The following is a 20,125-nucleotide window of genomic DNA, read 5'->3' on the forward strand; positions in this document are numbered from 1 at the left end:
TCTCCCAGTCGATGTGGGGAGAAGACTGTGAGGGGCTGTCGTAAGGTAAGTTTGAGGGCATCCCTTGTAAGAGAAGCGGCTGCTGCTAAGTCCCTGAGGCAGGGCTGCCATCCCTGGGTGGTGATGTTTAGTTGCTAATAGTTGCTAATAGTTGATAGGCCACCACCCGGTAGGTGGGACCAGTCTGATGGGTCAGGAGGCTGGTGGCCAGCCCAGAGCATTCATCAGTGAAAAGGTGAAAAGGCTTTGAAGGGTCAGGCAAGGCAAGACTCAGTCCTGAAATGAGGTGGCTCCTGAGCTGGTCGTCTGATGAAGCCTGGTCGGTTAGAGTTACCTTGGTGTGTCTTTGGCAGCCTGGTATAAGGGCCTGGCCAGAAAGGTGAAATTGGGAATCCAGTGTCTAAAAAAGCCCACCAGTCCTAGGAATGACAGTATGTCCTCTGAGTTCTGAGGAGGTTGTAGGTCTTGTAGGAGGCAGATATGATCTCCTTTGAGGGATTTGGAAGTGGGAGTTAGTAATATTACCAAGTAGGTGACTGAGGCGTACAGAGTTGGGCCTTGGAAGGTGTCACTTGGTATCCCTTGGTGCCCAGGAAATTTAGCAGAGTGCTGGTATCCTCCGGAGAGGAGGGGAGGGAGGGGCTGCAGAGGAGGAGATCATCTACATATTGGAGGAGAGTGCTGGCCACGAGGGTGCACTGTTGGAGGGCTGTGGCCAGGGCCTGACCAAAGATATGGGGGCTATCTCGGAAGCCCTGGGCAGGACCATCCAGGTTAATTGTCCAGAGATATGTGTTTCAGGGTCCTCCCAGGTGAAGGCGAAGAGAAAATAGGAGTCTTGATGGAGGGGGATACTAAAGAATGCATCTTTGAGATCCAGGACTGAGAAGTGGGTAGTGTGTGGGGAACATTGGAAAGGAGGGTATAGGGTTTGGGAACCACTGGATGGAGTGGGACTACTGCCTTGTTGATGACTCTTAGGTCCTATACCAGGTGACAGGCTCCTGAAGGGTCTTTAATAGGAAGGATAAGAATGTTGCATAGAGTTAATGGGAATAAGGAAACAGAATCTGTTTCTGTTTCTCCCTGCTGCGGAAGTGGTCGATGATAGGCTTAAGTCCTCAGAGTAAGTCATTGAGATAGGGAACTGTGGGTGGGATGGAAATGTAGACTTGTCCCTGAGTCATATCTTGGCTGGGGTGTGGTGGGTTGCCACCATAGGTCTGGAAATATCCCATACCTGTGGGTCTATGGAGGGGAGACAGTCCAGGATAGAGGGTGATTCAGTGGGGTGTAGAGGGAGGATGAGGTGAGCAGAAGATGTGGGAGAGGGAGAGAGACATAGGGTGGCTTGAAGTTTATGGAGGATGTCCTTGCCTAACAGAGGGATGGGACAGGAAGGGATGATAAGGAAGGAGTGTGAGAAGAGGAACCCATCCAGGCTGCATGACAATGGGGGTGGGGGAGGGGTGGGTGGCTTTTGGAGTGGAGGAATTACCATCAATTCCCATAACTGCGACTGGGGAGGGAAAGTAGGACCCAAGTAGGAAGGCAGGACAGAATAGGTAGCCCCCATGTCCAACAGGAAGGAGATGGACTTACCCACTACGTGGAGTGTGACCCTGGGCTCAGCGTGGGTGAGAGGGGTGTCCGAGTTCGGGCTCCAGCAATCATCCTCCAGTCCAAGAAGCTGAAAAGCGGGACTTACCATCTCAGGGTCACCCCCACGTGGAGGCACCAGGGATCCCCCGAGCCTGGGGCAGTCCGATTTCCAGTGGCCCATCATGCGACATTGAGGGCATGGCCTAGTAGGCACTTTGGGATTGCGGCATTGATGGGCCCAGTGTCCTTTGGCTCCGCATTTGAAGCAGGTCCCCAGAGGGATATAGTTTCCCCTCTGTTGTCCCCCAGAACCTGCCGGCCCCAGGGCTGCTACCAGGGCTTGGGTCTGCAGTTGGACCTTCTGTCGAAGTCTGGTTTGGTGTTTAAGTTCCGCTGCCTCCTCTCAGCAGTTAAAGACTTTAAATGCCATTTTCACCAGATCAGAAATGGGAGTTTGAGGGAACCTCCTCTGCTTTCTTTAATTTTTTCCAAATGTCGGTGGCTGACTGAGAAATAAAGTGGGTAGCTGAAACAGTCACCCCTGCCAGGGAGGCTGGGTCTAGGCGAGTGTATTGAGTCAGCACCTCAGTAAGTCTGTTTAGAAATATGGCTGGGCTGGAGCTCTGGCAGCAGGAAAAACCAGACATTCCCAGCCCGGGAGAGCGGGAAAATCTCAGTGCGCGATCTCTGCTCAGAACCTCTCTGGCGGTCTGGAGCTGCCTAGACAGGCACTGCTGCCCTGGTTTTGGGCACAACGAGGAGCTCCTGCATCCCCAGGGACAGTGACTCAGAACCGACTCTGCCAGCAGCTTTTGCAAAACAGTCTGAGGCTTCTCTTTGAGAGGGAGGTTGGTGTGCTATTTGCTCTCCTCTAAACCTCCAAAAACCATCAAAAGCTGTCAAGGCGAGAGAAAGCAGATGAAAGAGCATAAAAACCCCCAGAGAACAAAAGGCTGAAAAAAAAAACAGTTTCCTGAAAAAAAAAAGAGCTCATCCCCTTGAGGGGAGTGGGAGGACCTAACTCAGGGAACATCATTGTCTGAAAACCCACGTGGCAGGCCCCTCCCCCAGAAAACCAACCAGGAAGGAAGGAAAGAAAAAAAAAAACTACAAGAGAACAACCACCACTACTTCATAAATACAACTTTTATTTTTAACTCTTTACCAATATTCTGGTTCTTTTTTTTTATACATACAGATAATTTTTTAACCTATTTACCATCACACTGAGATGTCCAGTACATCAAATTCTTTAATAACCTTCTAACCTGAACTTTTTGATACATACACCCGTGTTTTTCTTTTGTTTTTCTATTTTTTTAATTCTTTTTTAATTTTAACTTAGTTTAGTCTAGTTTATTCTTTTTTTAATTTTTATTTTCTACTATACATATAGAGTTAAACTTCAAGGTAATCCCCTTTCCCCAATCAATGCTACCCCTATAGGCAAACCAGTTTCTAATCCCCCTGTAACTTAGGAAAGTTGAGTCCCTTAACAAAAACATCAAGATACCTTCAGGAAGAATCAAAATAACCTTCCTCACCCACACTGAGAATCTATAACCATTCTCCCAATATTTCCTTCTGTCAGTGTTTCTGTGAATTTGTGTCTGTCCTGACAATATATAAATCTTATACTTGGGGTTCTTTCTGAGGAGGTTTTTCCCTTTTTTTTGCTTATATATACATATTTTTTTCTCTTGTCATATACTTTTATCACTCTTTTTGTCTGTCTGTTTTTGTTTGTATACTCCACAAATCTTACCTTGTGGCCCATTTGGGCTGAGCCTTCTCTTGTATCTTCCCTTTTTTTCCTATCTCTCTCTCTCTTTTTTTTCCTTTTTTCTTTCCCCCTTTTTTTTTCTTTCTTCTTCTCTATTTCTTTTTCTTTTCGTTTTTCTCTCATTTGGGTAGGGAATCCTGATTGCACAGAAGTGTTCCAGGGTGCACATTGACTGCACCACAATCGATAAGTCCAGCTGCATCTGTTTAGTCATCTCTTACCAAAATGACTAGGAGGAGGAATACCCAACAGAAGAAAAATACAGAGGATGGGCCTTCTGCAACAGAGCTAATGGCTATCGACATAGACAATATGTCAGAAAAGGAATTCAGACTAACAATTATCCAGGCAATAGCTAGGTTGGAGAAAGCCATGGATGACCAAACAGAATTGATTAGGGCAGAACTGAAAGCCACCAGGGATGATGTTCACAATGTTAGGGCAGAACTGAAAGCCACCAGGGATGATGTTCAAAATGCTCTCAATGAGTTCCAATCCAATCTAAATTCTCTAAAAGCTAGGGTAACTGAGACAGAAGATAGAATTAGTGATCTGGAGGACAAACAGATAGAGAGAAAGGATCAGGAGGAAGCCTGGAACAAACAGCTCAGAAGCCACGAAAACAGAATCAGGGAAATAAACGATGCCATGAAACGTTCCAACGTCAGAATTATTGGAATCCCTGAAGGGGAAGAAAAAGAAAGAAGTCTAGAAGATATAGTGGAAGAAGTTGTCTATGAAAATTTTCCCAATCTCACGAATGGAAACAACGTTCATGTACTAGAGGCAGAAAGATTTCCTCCCAAGATTTTAGATTCTCAAAAGTCCTCATGGCACCTTATCGTTAAAATGGGGAATTATGTTTCAAGAGAGACCCTCTTAAAAGCAGCTAGGACAAAGAAGCTTCTTACATACAGAGGAAAGCCCATTAGAATAACGTCAGACCTTTCCGCAGAGACCTGGAAAGCCAGGAAGGGCTGGCAAAATATATTCAGAGTACTAAATGAGAAGAACATGCAACCAAGAATACTCTATCCAGCAAGACTGACATTTAAAATGGATGGAGAGATAGAGTTTCCAAGACCGGCAAGGCTTAAAAGACTATGCAACCACCAAGCCGACACTGCAGGAAATATTAACGGGGGTCCTATAAAAGAGAAAAAATCCTAAGAATATCATTGAACAGAAATATAGAAACAATCTATAGACAGAAAGACTTCAAAGGCAACACGATGTCAATAAAAACCTATCTCTCAATAATCACTCTCAATGTAAATGGCCTAAATGCGCCCATAAAATGACACAGGGTTGCAGATTGGATAAAACGACAGGACCCATCCATATGTTGTCTACAAGAGACCCATTTTGAACCTAAGCATACACCCAGACTGAAAGTGAAGGGATGGAGAAGCATCTTTCATGCCAAAGGGCCTCAAAAAAGGCCGGAGTAGCGATTCTCATATAAGATAAATTAGATTTTAAACTAAAGACTGTAGTCAGAGATACAGAAGGACACTACATAATTCTTAAAGGTACTATCCGCCAAGACGATCTAACAATTGTGAATATCTATGCCCCCAATACGGGAGCACCCAATTACATAAGAAAACTATTAATCAAGATAAAGAATCATATTGATATGAATACAATAATAGTAGGAGATCTTAATAGGCCTCTCTCAGAAATAGACAGATCATTGAAGCAGAAAATTAATAAAGAAATAAGAGCATTGAATGAAACATTGGACCATTTGGACCTCATAGACATATACAGAACATTCCACCCTAAAACAACAGAATACTCATTCTTCTCAAGTGCACATGGAACCTTCTCCAGAATAGACCACATACTGGGTCACAAAGCAGGACTCAACCAATACCAAAAGACTGACATTCCCTGCATATTCTCAGATCACAATGCTTTGAAACTGGAACTCAATCACAAGGAAAAGTTCAGAAGGAACTCAAACACCTGGAAGCTAAAGACCACCTTGCTTAAGAATGCTTGGATCAACCAAGAGATCAAAGATGAACTTAAACAATTCATGGAAACCAATGAGAATGAAGACACCTCGGTCCAAAACCTATGGGATACAGCAAAGGCGGTTCTAAGGGGGAAATACATAGCCATCCAAGCCTCCCTCAAAAACATTGAAAAATCCAGACTACACCAGCTGTCTCTACACCTTAAAGAACTAGAGAATCAACAGCAAATCAAACCAACTCCACATGCAAGAAGGGAAATAATCAAGATTAGAGCAGAGATCAATGAGGTAGAAACGAGAGATACAGTAGAACGTATCAATGAAACTAGAAGCTGGTTTTTTGAAAGAATCAATAAGATCGATAAACCATTGGCCACACTAATCCAAAAGAAAAGAGAGAAAGCCCAAATTAATAAAATTATGAATGAAAAGGGAGAGATCACAACTAACACCAAGGAAATAGAAACAATCATCAGAAATTATTACCAACAGTTATATGCCAATAAGCTAAGCAACCTAGATGAAATGGATGCATTCCTGGAAAGCTACAAACTCCCAAAATTGAACCAGGAAGAAATTGACAACCTGAATAGACCGATATCTAGCAATGAGATTGAAGCAGTGATCAAAAACCTCCCAAAAAACAAGAGCCCAGGACCTGACGGATTCCCTGGGGAATTCTACCAAACTTTCAAAGAAGAAATAACACCAATTCTCCTGAAGCTGTTCCAAAAAATTGAAGCAGAAGGAAAACTTCCAGACTCTTTTTATGAAGCCAGCATTACCCTGATCCCCAAACCAGGCAAAGACCCTACCAAAAAGGAGAATTTCAGACCAATATCACTGATGAATATGGATGCAAAGATTCTCAACAAGATCCTAGCAAACAGGATCCAGCAGCACATTAAAAAGATTATCCACCATGACCAGGTGGGATTCATCCCTGGGTTGCAAGGTTGGTTCAACATTCGCAAATCAATCAGTGTGATAGAACACATCAATAAGAGAAGAGAGAAGAACCACATGGTCCTCTCAATTGATGCAGAAAAAGCATTTGACAAAATCCACCATCCGTTCCTGATGAAAACGCTTCAAAGTATAGGGATAGAGGGAACATTCCTGAACTTCATAAAATCTATCTATAAAAGACCCACAGCAAATATCATCCTCAATGGGAAAAAGCTTGCAGCCTTCCCGCTGAGATCAGGAACACGACAAGGATGCCCACTCTCACCACTCTTGTTCAACATAGTATTAGAAGTTCTAGCAACGGCAATCAGACAACAAAGAGAAATAAAAGGTATCCAAATTGGCAAGGAAGAAGTCAAACTCTCTCTCTTCGCAGATGACATGATTCTTTATATGGAAAACCCCAAAGACTCCACCCCCTAACTACTAGAACTCATACAGCAATTCAGTAACGTGGCAGGATACAAAGTCAATGTACAGAAATCAGTGGCTTTCTTATACACTAACAATGAAAATACAGAAAGGGAAATTAGAGAGTCGATTCCATTTACTATAGCACCAAGAACCATCAGATACCTGGGAATAAACCTAACCAAAGAAGTAAAGGACCTGTACTCGAGGAACTACAGAACACTCATGAAAGAAACTGAAGAAGACACAAAAAGATGGAAGACTGTTCCATGCTCTTGGATTGGAAGAATAAACATTGTTAAAATGTCTATACTGCCTAGAGCAATCTATACTTTTAATGCCATTCCGATCAAAATTCCACCGGTATTTTTCAAAGAGCTGGAGCAAATAATCCTAAAATTTGTATGGAGTCAGAAGAGACCCCGGATTGCTAAGGAAATGTTGAAAAACAAAAACAAAACTGGCGGCATCACGTTACCTGATTTCAAGCTTTACTACAAAGCTGTGACCACCAAGACAGCGTGGTACTAGCATAACAACAGACACATAGACCAGTGGAACAGAGTGGAGAGCCCAGATATGGACCCTCAACTCTATGGTCAAATAATCTTCGACAAAACAGGAAAAAATATTCAATGGAAAAAAAAAGTCTCTTCAATAAATGGTGCTGGGAAAACTGGACAGCGATATGTAGAAGAATGAAACTCGACCATTCTCTTACACCGTTCACAAAGATAAACTCGAAATGGATAAAAGACCTCAACGTGAGACAGGAATCTATCAGAATCCTAGAGGAGAACATAGGCAGTCACCTCTTCGATATCAGCCACAGCAACTTCTTTCAAGATATGTCTCCAAAGGCCAAGGAAACAAAAGCAAAAATGAACTTTTGGGACTTCATCAAGATCAAAAGCTTCTGCACAGCAAAGGAAACAGTCAACAAAACAAAGAGGCAACCCACGGAATGGGAGAAGATATTTGCAAATGACAGTACAGACAAAAGGTTGATATCCAGGATCTATAAAGAACTCCTCAAACTCAACACACACAAAACAGATAATCATATCAAAAAATGGGCAGAAGATATGAACAGACACTTCTCCAACGAAGACATACAAATGGCTATCAGACACATGAAAAAATGTTCATCATCACTAGCCATCAGGGAGATTCAAATTAAAACCACATTGAGATATCACCCTACACCAGTTAGAATGGCGAAAATTAACAATTCAGGAAACAACGTGTGTTGGAGAGGTTGTGGAGAAAGGGGAAACCTCTTACACTGTTGGTGGGAATGCAAGTTAGTGCAGCCACTTTGGAGAACAGTGTGGAGATTCCTGAAGAAATTAAAAATAGAGCTTCCCTATGACCCTGCAATTGCACTGCTCGGTATTTACCCCAAAGATACAGATGTAGTGAAAAGAAGGGCCATCTGTACCCCAATGTTTATTGCAGCAATGGCCACAGTCGCCAAACTGTGGAAAGAACCAAGATATCCTTCAACGGATGAATGGATAAGGAAGATGTGGTCCATATACACAATGGAGTATTATGCCTCCATCAGAAAGGACGAATACCCAACTTTTGTAGCAACATGGACAGGATTGGAAGAAATTATGCTGACTGAAATAAGTCAAGCAGAGAGAGTCAAGTATCATATGGTCTCACTTATTTGTGGAGCATAACAAATGACATGGAGGACATGGGGAGATGGAGAGGAGAGGGAGTTGAGGGAAACTGGAAGGGGAGATGAACCATGAGAGACTATGGACTCTGAAAAACAACCAGAGGGTTATGAAGGGGCGGGGGTGGGGGGTGGGGGGGGAGGTTGAGGAACCAGGTGGTGGGTAATAGGGAGGGCACGTACTGCATGGAGCACTGGGTGTGATGCCAAAACAATGAACACTGTTATGCTGTAAATAAGCAAATAAAAATAAATAAATAAATTTTTAAAAAAATATGGCTGGGTTTTCATTGGGTTCCTCAATGATTTCCCTAATTTTATCATAATTGACTGCCTTGTTGGAGGCTGCCCGCATGCCACAGTGCAATTAGGCACTGGACCATGCAGTAGGGGTGCCAGTGACCATCTTGGCCATTCAGATAGTCCCATCCAGGTTCTACAGCTGAGACCGCCTGAGCGCCAACGGGCATGGTGGCGTCAGTGAGATGGACCTGATCAGCATGTTTTCAGGCAGCAGCCTGAATGCACTCCTTCTCCTCTGTGGTGAGGGTGGTGGTTTGGGCCACATGTAGGTCATGCCAAGTGAGGTCATAGGCCTGGGCCAGATATTGGAATTCCTTTATATAGTTATTGGGGTTGGCTGAAAAGGAGATGTGAAGGGAGAGTCAGTGGGGGCAATACCAGGATGGGAAGGGGTAAGTTTTTTCAGGAGTTGGGATAGGAATGGGGAGTGGTAGGGGAAGACGAGGGCACCAGTTCAGAAAGCCTGAACATAAGGGACCTTGGCCCATCTGCCTTGGTGTCTGCCAAGGTTATCTAGGTCTGTGAGAATTTGGTAAGAGAAGTGCCTTCCAGAGGCCATTGGGATTGATTGTCTAATTGGTACTGTGGCCATGTGACGGTACAGTAATGTATGAGACGTCGCATCTGCAGGTTCTGGTCCAGTTCCAGGGTCTTAAGGTTAGCCAATAGACACCCTAGGGGTATTTCGGGGTTGAATTTGGATTGGGTGGACCCCATGATTCCTTTCCCGGCATCCAAGGGTTGGAGGAAGGCGTCCCCTCGTCTAACACTGGGTTGCAGAGAGACAGTGTCCACTGCCATGAAATTGGGCTGTCTCCCAATTTGTAGAGTCACAGAGGTCACCTGGTGATGGGTGGGGTCCACCCTGACACAGCTGTGATTAGGACAGGGCTTTCTGGAGAGATGCAGAATTGGAGAAACTCACCACAGCTTCAGAAGTGGCATTCGGAGAGGCAGGTCCAGGTCCGAGTAGGGAGAGGAGAGAGCCTCCTCACCAGGGTGGGGGCTCGATCTCCTCCCATGTTTCTGCACCAAATGTAAGGTTTTACAGGCGAGATACACACGACACCAGGCAAGACAGGCACAAGGCAGGGTTTATTAAAGGCACCCTTGGGCAAGGTTCTGCGACTCAGGAGAGGAGAGTCTGGGAAGTCGTGCCAGGAAGGGGTTGAGTGAGCTTTTATTGGGCCAAGGCCAGGCGGGGCTTCATAACCATATTGGTAAGGTTAGAGGTTGGGGGTTGGAAAGTCCAAAGTGGCTAGTTTCTGTTTCTCCCATAAGTTTCAGTTTACTCAAGGTGACCTGTTCTTGACAGATGTCCTTCTGGCAGGAAAGTCCTGGGTAGGGGGAAGGTGGCGGTCTGGTGGCCATTTTATTGTTCCTCCTGCATTCCCGGGGCTGGCGACCTAACCTATCTAACAACTATTAAAGAATTTGCTACTTCCACCGAAATTGTTCTTTGAAAAACTCATCTGACCCTCTCTCAGGTCATTAGCCAGTGACCTTTTCTTATTATGGTGGCTCATTTACCTTTAACTCAGGGATCTCACACAGTATTAGACCCAAGTTGTTTAGTAAAGATTTGACTAATTAATTCAGTAGTGACACACCTATATTCAAAGCCCCTACCAAAATCTTTCAGATCCACTTACCTGACACCATGACTCTGCCTCTTCAGTATTTTTCCTAAGGACTACCAAAGTGCAGAGGTCATTGGGACTTTCCAGGATTTGTCCTTCAGTGTCTTGGGACAGCATTTCCTCAAATGTCTGGTTAGTTGGCTATTAAACGTAGATTCTCAAGATCCATCATTCCAAGTCCAGGTATATACCCTTGAAAACTGAGGGCAGAAACTCAAATCGATTCTTGCCAAGGTTCATCCCAGCATTAACATTATGGTATGAGCAATAGCTAAAAGATGAAAACAGATGAATGGATAAAAGGAATGGGATATATACATACAATGAAATATTATTCAGCCTTAAAGGGACTGAAATTCTGATATATGTTGCAACATGGATGAATCTCAAAAACATTATGCTAAATGAGATAAGTCAGACACAAAAAGATAACTGCTGAATGATTCCACTTATATGCGGTACCTAGAATAAACAATGTCACAGAGACAGAAACTAGAACAGAGGTTTCCAAGGGTTGGGGTGGTGGGGGGAGGAGGAAGGGGAATTGTTGTTTAATGGAGACAGAGTTTCTGTGTGGGATAATGATAAAGTTCTGTGAATGGTATGTGGTGTGATGATTGTATAATATTGTGAATGTTCTTAATGCTACAGAATTGTACATTTAAAAATGCATAAAATGGTAAATTTCATCATATATATTCTTGTGGACATGTATGTATATCCACAATAATATATATATATATATTAGATATATAATATATATCCACAATAAAAATATTTAAAAAATAAAGTAAAATTGTTGTAATTTTTTTTCATAGTAGATTCTCAGACTCTTTTCCTGGAGATACTGACTGGGTTAGTCTGGAGCAAGGTGGGAAGCTATACATTAACACTAGACCCAGATGATACTTTTGACAAAGCTTACCTTTTGAAACATTGCGCTAGGGAACTGTTCCCAAAAGATTGTCCTAGAGACCACCAAATTTAGAACTTGTGAAAAATCCAAATTATCAGACCCAAACCCAGACCTACTGAGACAGAAACTTGGAGATGAAATCCAGTAATCTTTTTAAATAAGACTCAAGCTCACTTTGGTGCAGGCTACAGTTTGAGAACCATTACCTAGTGACTCCAGGGACCCTTCACCACTCAGCTACCTGCTTAACATGAATACTACAAGTCATTTGTCCCCAAGAGGAGATCTAAGAAAGACTGAAGAGATTCTTCCAAGAGAAAAAGGACCCAGGAGAGAGGAGTCACAGCTGGCCCCACTCTTACTCTCCCAGGGCATAGGAATTGGCAGGTCAGAGACCCTTTCTCCTGTGTAGTCTCTGCCCATGTGGAGTCAAACTGATCAGGGAAAGGAAAATCCATTGATCAATTTGTCTAACAAGCTTCAGAGGGGATTCGGTCCCCAGGGCCACAAAACCTGTAATGTAGTGACTTATAGTCACTAAGGCCCATGTACCACTTTCAAGAGACACAAGCCTTCTCTAGGGGAAATCAGACAGGCCCCGTATTACATACCTGATCTGTATTTCTTCTCTTTTGGGAAACAAAACTTTCTTCACTACCCACCCTCCATGAGAGAACAAGATTCAGGAGAGTTGGCCCCTGTGGTGATCCCACATTGTCAAGCATGCAGAGCCCAGTAAGTGTTGTGGGAAATAGGGAAAAGAGGTGAGGTGTTTGGATAGAAAGGACATTGACAACTGTTAAGCATATGGCAGGGACATCGCATCATATCTGTGCAGAAGGAGCTCTAGTGGCCAGTTGCTTTGGAGGGTGAATGGGTACACTCCTTGTTCAAAGTTGCTGTTCTGAGTGAGTTTTTACTTTGGTTGCATGTTTTTTGGATGGGTGGTTGATGGCGATTATAGGGATGAAGAGGAAGAGACAGAGCACCCACTCTTGGATAACATAGGACTTTCCAGATCCACACTGTAGTGTAGTGATACTGTTACCAGTTGGAGATGTACCAATGGATGCCTTCAGGTACTAATAGATTTTTATCATGAGGTATTGATTTGTTTTCTCCTACCTGGTTCCAAAACTCCAGAGTCTCCACCTTCACTCAGCCTAGACAAATCCTTTCTGAACCCTTCTTTACCACCTTCATTTGTTGGGGAGCACCTCCTGTTTCTTCAAAAGGACTGGTCCTTCTTCTTCTTTCTTCACCGTCATCTGTGGTTCTTATAGAGATTTTTAAGAGTGAAGAGTTCATGTTCCCTGGTTATCCAAGGTTATGGTATATAAAGATGCAGGATGGATAAGTGGGGAAAGAGAAGCACACAGGATGATCCAACATCCAGTACCCCCTTGACATTCTACCTTTTTGCTCTGGGAACATCCTGAGAGACACTGAAACTTGCAAGTCCCCATCTCACAGTTCCTGTGATTGCACTTGGGTATCAAGTCTCATCCTTAAGTAGGGACATGGAATCATTAACAAGATATTGGACTAACTTATTCACCTCTTCTGGCCTTTGTTCCTCTTCCTAAAACAAGTGGCTTCGTCCCTTCAACGTTAATGATGTGATGATTCCCAAGCCTGTTTCCTTTGACCCTAGTTTTGCCTGCCTTAAATCTATCTTTAACTCCAAGCACCAGGGAAAATTGTGATATGGATCATGTTACTCCTTTGTCACAGGCCTTACATGGCCCCTGTCCTTTATCCATTATTTTTTCCAAGGTTCCCAGAGGTGTGGTCCCTGTTCATCTCCAACCTCATTCTTCACTGTTCCCATCTCCCACTTTGTGCTTCAGCAGATTGCTAAGAGCACTCTGTCCCATGATGCTTTTTGCATGTGGACCTTTTTCCTTGCTGCCTTCTGTACCAGATAAGCCCATACTCAATCATCAACCTAGACAGCTCCTTGCCCAGGGATCTCTTCCTCCAGGAATGCCCCCCTGACTCCATCACTTCAGGCTAAATTTGGGGCTCCATTCTGTACTTCACTTTGCAGACTACCTTTATCTTAGCATTTAACTCACTGTATTACAATATCAGGTTTCTGCCTCCATTAATGTCCCTAGGAGGTGAGGTTCCTCAGGACAAAACCACATTATTAATCATTTTATCGCCAACAGCTAACACTTAGCGTATCCCAAAGAAGCCCTTCTTGCTCTGGACACTAGAAATAGAAAACAAACATGTTTTTGGAACATGAATAAAGAGGAAAGTATAAATGACAAGTGGTTGTATCCTCCACCCTTAATTTCTAACCTCTAGCCCTAAGATAAAATGTTTCTGATGTGTGGGAAATTCTTCTTAAGATGAATGCTATTCCTCATTTCCATCACCCATTTGAATCACAATCCAGCCCCTCTAGGAAATGAAATTGTTTTCCTCGATTCTAGTCCAGTTGATGATGTTAATGCACACAACATACTCCAGGAAATAACCAGAATTGTGGGCATTTCCTGTGCACTCTCTGATATACTGCTCAACAGAACAGATCAGAATGCAAGAAAGTAAGCCACACTTACTAGAGGTCAAGGGAATCTTTTACAAACTCTCATACTTTAAAGATGATTCATGATCCTCTCAGCAGAACTCAGCAGAGATCATTGCAAACTGCTCACCCCACCAAGGTTCAGAACAAAGATGTTCATTCATAGTTAAACAATTTGCCTCTGATGTGATCATTTTTATCATTCCAGAGACACTATCTGCTTTGGGGTTTTTGTGAGTTTTCCTTTTTTGAGATAAAATTGGCGTGTAACATTATATTAGCTTCAGGTGTACAACATAATGATTCAATATATTGCGCATATAGGCGTGCCTGCATGGCTCAGTTGGTCAAGAGTCTGCCTTTGGCACAGGTCATGATCCCAAATTTCCTGGGATTGAGCCCCACTTCAGGCTCCCTGCTTGTTGGGAGCCTGCTTCTTTCTCTCCCTCTGGCACTCCCCCTGCCTGTACTCAATCTCTCTCTCTCTCTCTCTCAATCTCTCTGCCAAATAATTAAATAAAATTATAATATAAATAAATATATATATAATATAGCATATATAATATTTGATGAATTACCAAAATAATTCCAGTAAACACTGGCCACCACACAGTTACAAAAAAACTTTTTCTTGTGGAAAACTTTTTAAAGACTTTGTTTATTTATTTGACAGAAAGAGTGAGAGCACAAGTAGGGGGAGTTGTAGGCAGAGGGAGAGAGAGAAGTAGGTTCCCCGCTGAGCAAGGAGCCAGATGCAGGACTTGATTCCATGATCCTGGGATCACGAACTGAGCCAAAGGCAGATGCTTCACTGACTGAGCCAACCACTGAGTAATGAGCACCACTGTGGTTATGACTCAAAATTCTGTTTGTGACCTTAGTAGTATTTTATCTTATGGTACTGATGTTATGATGGTACTGATCTTATGGCAATTATGATACTGAAATAGTTGAAACCTAGATACCTATGTTTTCATTAGAAATTTCACCAATACTTACCTTCACAGATGAAAGATATTTTGTGAAGTGTCAAGCAATAATAATGTCCAGGAAGCGTGTGGCCCTGTCCCTCCCTGCAGGATGTTGATGGTTCCTGGTACACTAAGCATTAAGAATTTGTTCATATGGTTTATCATTTGGTAAGAACATTCTCTTTTTCTTCCTTTCTTTTTTCTTGAAGAGTAAACCTACATTCTACTCATCCTGAAATAGTCTATCCAGATATTTGAGAGACTCTCAAATTTTCTCACCTCTGAGACATATTTATCTGATCGTTTCTTGGGTTCCAGATGAGTTGGATAATCCAGATTAAGTTACTGAGGTTCACTGGACCTCATGTTCCATGTTTGTTTTAGAGTGAGTTTATACCATTTTATCGCTAAGGTCTAACATGGTTCTTAACTTTTTAGATTTGATGATTCTAGATATATAGGATAAATGAGTGTCCCAGAGGCCAGTACAGGGGTTGATGAACATTATTAAATGTTGCATGTAATGAATAACAGAATGTAGGATTCCTAAACTTTGTAAAGTTAAGTCTATTATGCACCATGCTTCACTTCAAGAAATAAAAATAGTAGAGAGATTCTGGAGTCTATCTAGTGCCTATTTCTTTTTTTTTTTATTAATTTTTATTTATTTATTTTATTTGTTTTTTATAAACATATAATGTATTTTTCCATTTTATTTATTTTTTCAGCGTAACAGTATTCATTCTTTTTGCACAACACCCAGTGCTCCATGCAAAACGTGCCCTCCACATTACCCACCACCTGTTCCCCCAACCTCCCACCCCTGACCCCTCAAAACCCTCAGGTTGTTTTTCAGAGTCCATAGTCTCTTATGGTTCGCCTTCCAAATTTTTTTTTTAATAAACATATAATGTATTTTTATCCCCAGGGGTACAGGTCTGTGAATCGCCAGGTTTACACACTTCACAGCACTCACCATAGCACATACCCTCCCCAATGTCCATAACCCCTTTCTCGACCCCCCTTCTCCCCAGCAACCCTCAGTTTGTTTTGTGAGATTAAGAGTCACTTATGGTTTGTCTCCCTCCCGATCTCATCTTGTTTCATTTATTTTTCTCCTACACCCCTAGCCCCCCATGTTATATCTCCACTTCCTCATATCAGGGAGATCATATGATAGTTGTCTTTCTCTGATTGACTTATTTCACTAAGCATGAGACCCTCTAGTTCCATCCACGTCATCGAAAATGGCAAGATTTCATTTCTTTTGATGGCTGTATAGAATTCCATTATGTATATATACCACATCTTCTTTATCCATTCATCTGTTGATGGACATTTAGGTTCTTTCCATAGTTTGGCTATTGTAGACATTGCTGCTATAAACATTCAGGTGCACATGCCCCATTGGATCACTATGTTTGTATCTTTAGTGTAAATACCCAGTAGTGCAATTGCTGGGTCGTAGGGCAGTTCTATTTCCACCTTTTAGAGGAATCTCCAAGCTGTTTTCCAGAGTGGTTGCACCAGCTTGCATTCCCACCAACAGTGTAAGAGGGTTCCCCTTTCTCCACATCCTCACTAGCATCTGTCATTTCCTGACTTGTTAATTCTAGCCATTCTGACTGGGGCGAGGTGATATTTCATTGTCGTTTTGATTTGTAGTTCCCTGATGCCAAGCGATGTGGAGCACTTTTTTTTAATTTTTTTTTCCATTTTATTTATTTTTTTCAGCGTAACAGTATTCATTGTTTTTGCACAACACCCAGTGCTCCATGCAAAACGTGCCCTCCCTATTACCCACCACCTGTTCCCCCAACTTCCCACCTCTGACCCTTCAAAACCCTCAGGTTGTTTTTCAGAGTCCATAGTCTCTTATGGTTCGCCTCCCTTCCCCAATGTCCATAGCCCCCTACCCCTCTCCCAATCCCACCTCCCCCCAGCAACCCCCAGTTTGTTTTGTGAGATTAAGAGTCACTTTTTCATGTGTCTGTTGGCCATCTGGATGTCTTCTTTGCAGTAATATCTGTTCATGTCTTCTCCCCAATTCTTGACTGGATTATTCGTTCTTTGGGGGTTGAGTTTGCTAAATTCTTTATAGATTCTAGTGCCTATTTCATGGTCATTCCCTGCTTCTGTCATCAAGCTGATGAGTTGGCAACATGGAAGCAAGAAATCAAACAAGTGCTTCAGAATTTTTACTCCTGGGATTTTCCCAAGACTCAGTGCCTCAGCCCCTTCTCTTTGGTCTGTTCTTGTCCATGTACCTGGTCACTGTGCTTGGGAACCTGCTCATCATCCTGGCCATCAGCTGTGACTCCCACCTCCACACCCCCATGTACTTTTTCCTCTCCAACTTGTCCTTTGCTGACATAAGTTTCATCTCCACCACGGTCCCTAAGATGCTGATGAACATCCAAACACAGAGCCAATCCATCACCTATGCAGGCTGCATCACCCAGATGTATTTCTTTATGGTTTTTGGAGGTATGGACACTTTTCTCCTCACTGTGATGGCCTATGACCGGTTTGTGGCCATCTGCCACCCCTTGCACTACCTAGTCATCATGAACCCACAGCTCTGTGTCCTCCTGGTGCTCATGTCCTGGTTCATCAGCTTGTCATATTCCCTGACCCAGAGTCTGTTGATACTACGGCTTTCCTTCTGCACCAACTGGGTAATTCCACACTTTTACTGTGAACTTGCTAAGGCCCTCACGCTTGCCTGCTCAGACACATTGGTCAATCATATCCTGCTATATATTGTAACTAGCTTTCTTGGCATCCTTCCCTTCTCTGGGATCCTTTTCTCCTATACCCGAATCACCTCCTCAATCCTGAGAATCCCATCAACTAATGGGAAGTATAAGGCATTTTCTACCTGTGCATCTCACCTGTCTGTGGTGTCTTTATTCTATGGGACAGGCCTTGGTGTGTATCTCAGTTCTGATGCATCTTGCTGGAGGGGCATGATTGCCTCAGTGATGTACACTGTGGTCACCCCAATGCTGAACCCCTTCATCTACAGCCTACGGAACAGGGACATCAAGAGGGCTCTACAAAATGTTTTGGGGAGAACAATCTATAATCAGTGATAAGAATGCTTGTCCTGAGTTTTTGAACTGACAAGAACAGCAGCTGCTGGCTAAAGAAATCCTACCTCTTGATGACATTCAGTTTTACTTCTCACCCATCCTTCATAAGTGACTTTGCTCAGAATTGTTTTGCAAGTCCTTTTTCTGATGTACCTTAACCTCTTATGTTGACTGCTCTGTTATCCTCACTCCTACTCTCCACATTCCTCCTTTTACTTTCCTATTTCTACACCTCAGCTTGGATTTCCAATCCAGCAGCCACTTTAAGTAGCAATTATAGAATACTTTCATGAGGATTATGAAATAGTGCATTTTATCAATAACCATTGCTATTTCCTTTACTAAGCACCTTTGTTGTGCCAGGCTGCAGCAGGTGTCTGGAACTCAGGAGTAAAGTGGAAAAAAAAAAAAAGACAAAAATCTTTGCCCTCATAAAGCATAAATCCAGGATCCCAGGATTTCTCTGATCACATTATAAGTCCAAACAGACTATACACACTGATGGATAAATGATTTATTTGGTTATTAGCAAGGTTGAACTTTTCTCCATATGTTTATTGAGTGCATTTCCAAACAACTCTGAGTTTTGGTTTCAGGGTCCTTAGGATTTTCAGTGGGTGCCTCCCTGCTGCCCCCAGGGAGACATTAAATGAATGAATGTTCCCATTGCTCTTCTCCTTTCCTTGAATTTTCCCATTCCTGAGCTTAGTGTTGGGTTTGTAATTCAAAGAATACTATGGGCCATTTCAACTACCTTGGAACTGTTTTTTTTTCAATTTTCTCAAATAAATGTTATTTGTAACAAGGTGTCCCACACTGAGTTCCTTGTGAAGCAGACAATTAGTCAACAATTAGCGCACAGGATGTTTACCAGGCAGTGCTCCTGGATTCAACAAATGGGCAAGGGCAAATGTGTAGTAAGGAATTTGGCCTCATCTAAAGAGAGATATGGCTTTGTCCCAGCTCCCAGGGATAACTTTTAAACACTTGAAATTTCCTAGTGATCTGGAGTGATTGACTATTCCTGGAGGGCCTCTTAGACCACAAATCATAGTTTATCCTAATAAAATGGCTCAGGATGGGGGTTGGACATGCCAAAGAGACCAGCATGTGATGAAAAGGCTGGAGCTTTGGGAAAAGAGATATCAGCCCAGCCTTAGGAGGGAGGCTGGAAATTGAGCTCAAACATATATGCCATAATTCAACTAATCATATCTACATAGCAAAGTCTCAATAAAAATTTTGGATACTGGAACTCAGATGAACTACCTGGTTGGTAACAGACTTTGAGTCTTGTCACTGATATTGTCCCAGGAAAAGGTAACTGGTGTGAACTCCAAAGAAAGCAGACAACAAAAGGCTTCACATATGGGATGTTCTAGACCTTGTATTATGTGTATCTTCCTTTGGCTGAATCTAATTTGTATCTTTTTGCTATAATAAAACTGCAGTCATAGTGTACTGCTTCTTGACTTCTATGAGTTATTCTAGTTCAACATCAAATCTGAGGCAGTCCTCTCAGTTTGAATCATTCTAGCAAATCATCGAATGTGAAAAAGTTCCCAAATTTCTATTCAACTTGTCTGATGTGAGAGTGGACCTAGAGACCCCTGAACTTGTGGCTGGTGGGAGAGGGGAGGGCAATCTTGTGATTGGCAAATTCTTTGCAACAAGGAAGAACATTGGAAAAAGTCAAGCCAAACTGAAGTCCATCAAAGACCTCCAAAAACCAGCAGTTAGCTCTGGAGGTAAGATGATGTCATAAAGTTGGCTGGAATTATGGCAAAGGGTATAAATGTTTACACCGCCACATCAAAAGTTATCAGATATGGGTTGCCTCAAGAAGGAGGCATGACCTTGCTGAGGCAGATCACTATAGGGATTGATTGCTGAGGGTTGAGAAACACCCAACATTTCAGGGAACATGTCCTTTATTTCTGACAGGAGATCTTTGTTGTTGTTGTTTTTACAATTTTATTTATTTATTTGACAGACAGAGATTACAAGTAGACAGAGAGGCAGGCAGAGAGAAGAGGGGAAGCAGCCTCCCATCTCAGCAGAGAGGCGACATGGGGCTGGATCCCAGGACGCTGGGATCATGACCCCAGATGAAGGCAGAGGCCTTAGTCCTCTGAGCCACCCAGGTGACCCTGTTGTTGTTTTTAATTCTGGAAAAATAACATAAAATTTACCTCCTTAACCACTTTTAAGTGTATAGATCAGTA

General features: G+C 42.7%; 2 protein-coding genes across 2 annotated transcripts in view; one reads left to right on the plus strand and one right to left on the minus strand.

Moving 5' to 3' along the window:
• ZNF699 (zinc finger protein 699) overlaps positions 1 to 20,125 on the minus strand; it is a 415,566-nt gene that overhangs the window by 173,570 nt on the left and 221,871 nt on the right. The gene's annotated exons all lie outside the window — the stretch shown is intronic.
• Positions 16,965 to 17,900, plus strand: LOC123932417 (olfactory receptor 7D4-like). Its single transcript, XM_045990549.1, has one exon. The coding sequence runs from the start codon at positions 16,968 to 16,970 to the stop codon at positions 17,898 to 17,900; it is 933 nt and encodes a 310-aa protein (XP_045846505.1). The 5' UTR covers positions 16,965 to 16,967.

The sequence above is a fragment of the Meles meles genome, chromosome 20, assembly GCF_922984935.1.
Source record: "Meles meles chromosome 20, mMelMel3.1 paternal haplotype, whole genome shotgun sequence".
Taxonomy (NCBI): Eukaryota; Metazoa; Chordata; class Mammalia; order Carnivora; family Mustelidae; genus Meles; species Meles meles.

What these genes read in the sequence shown, in the direction of transcription:
- LOC123932417 (XM_045990549.1), top strand. Translation starts at nt 16,968, where the DNA reads ATGGAAGCAAGAAATCAAACAAGTGCTTCAGAATTTTTACTCCTGGGA.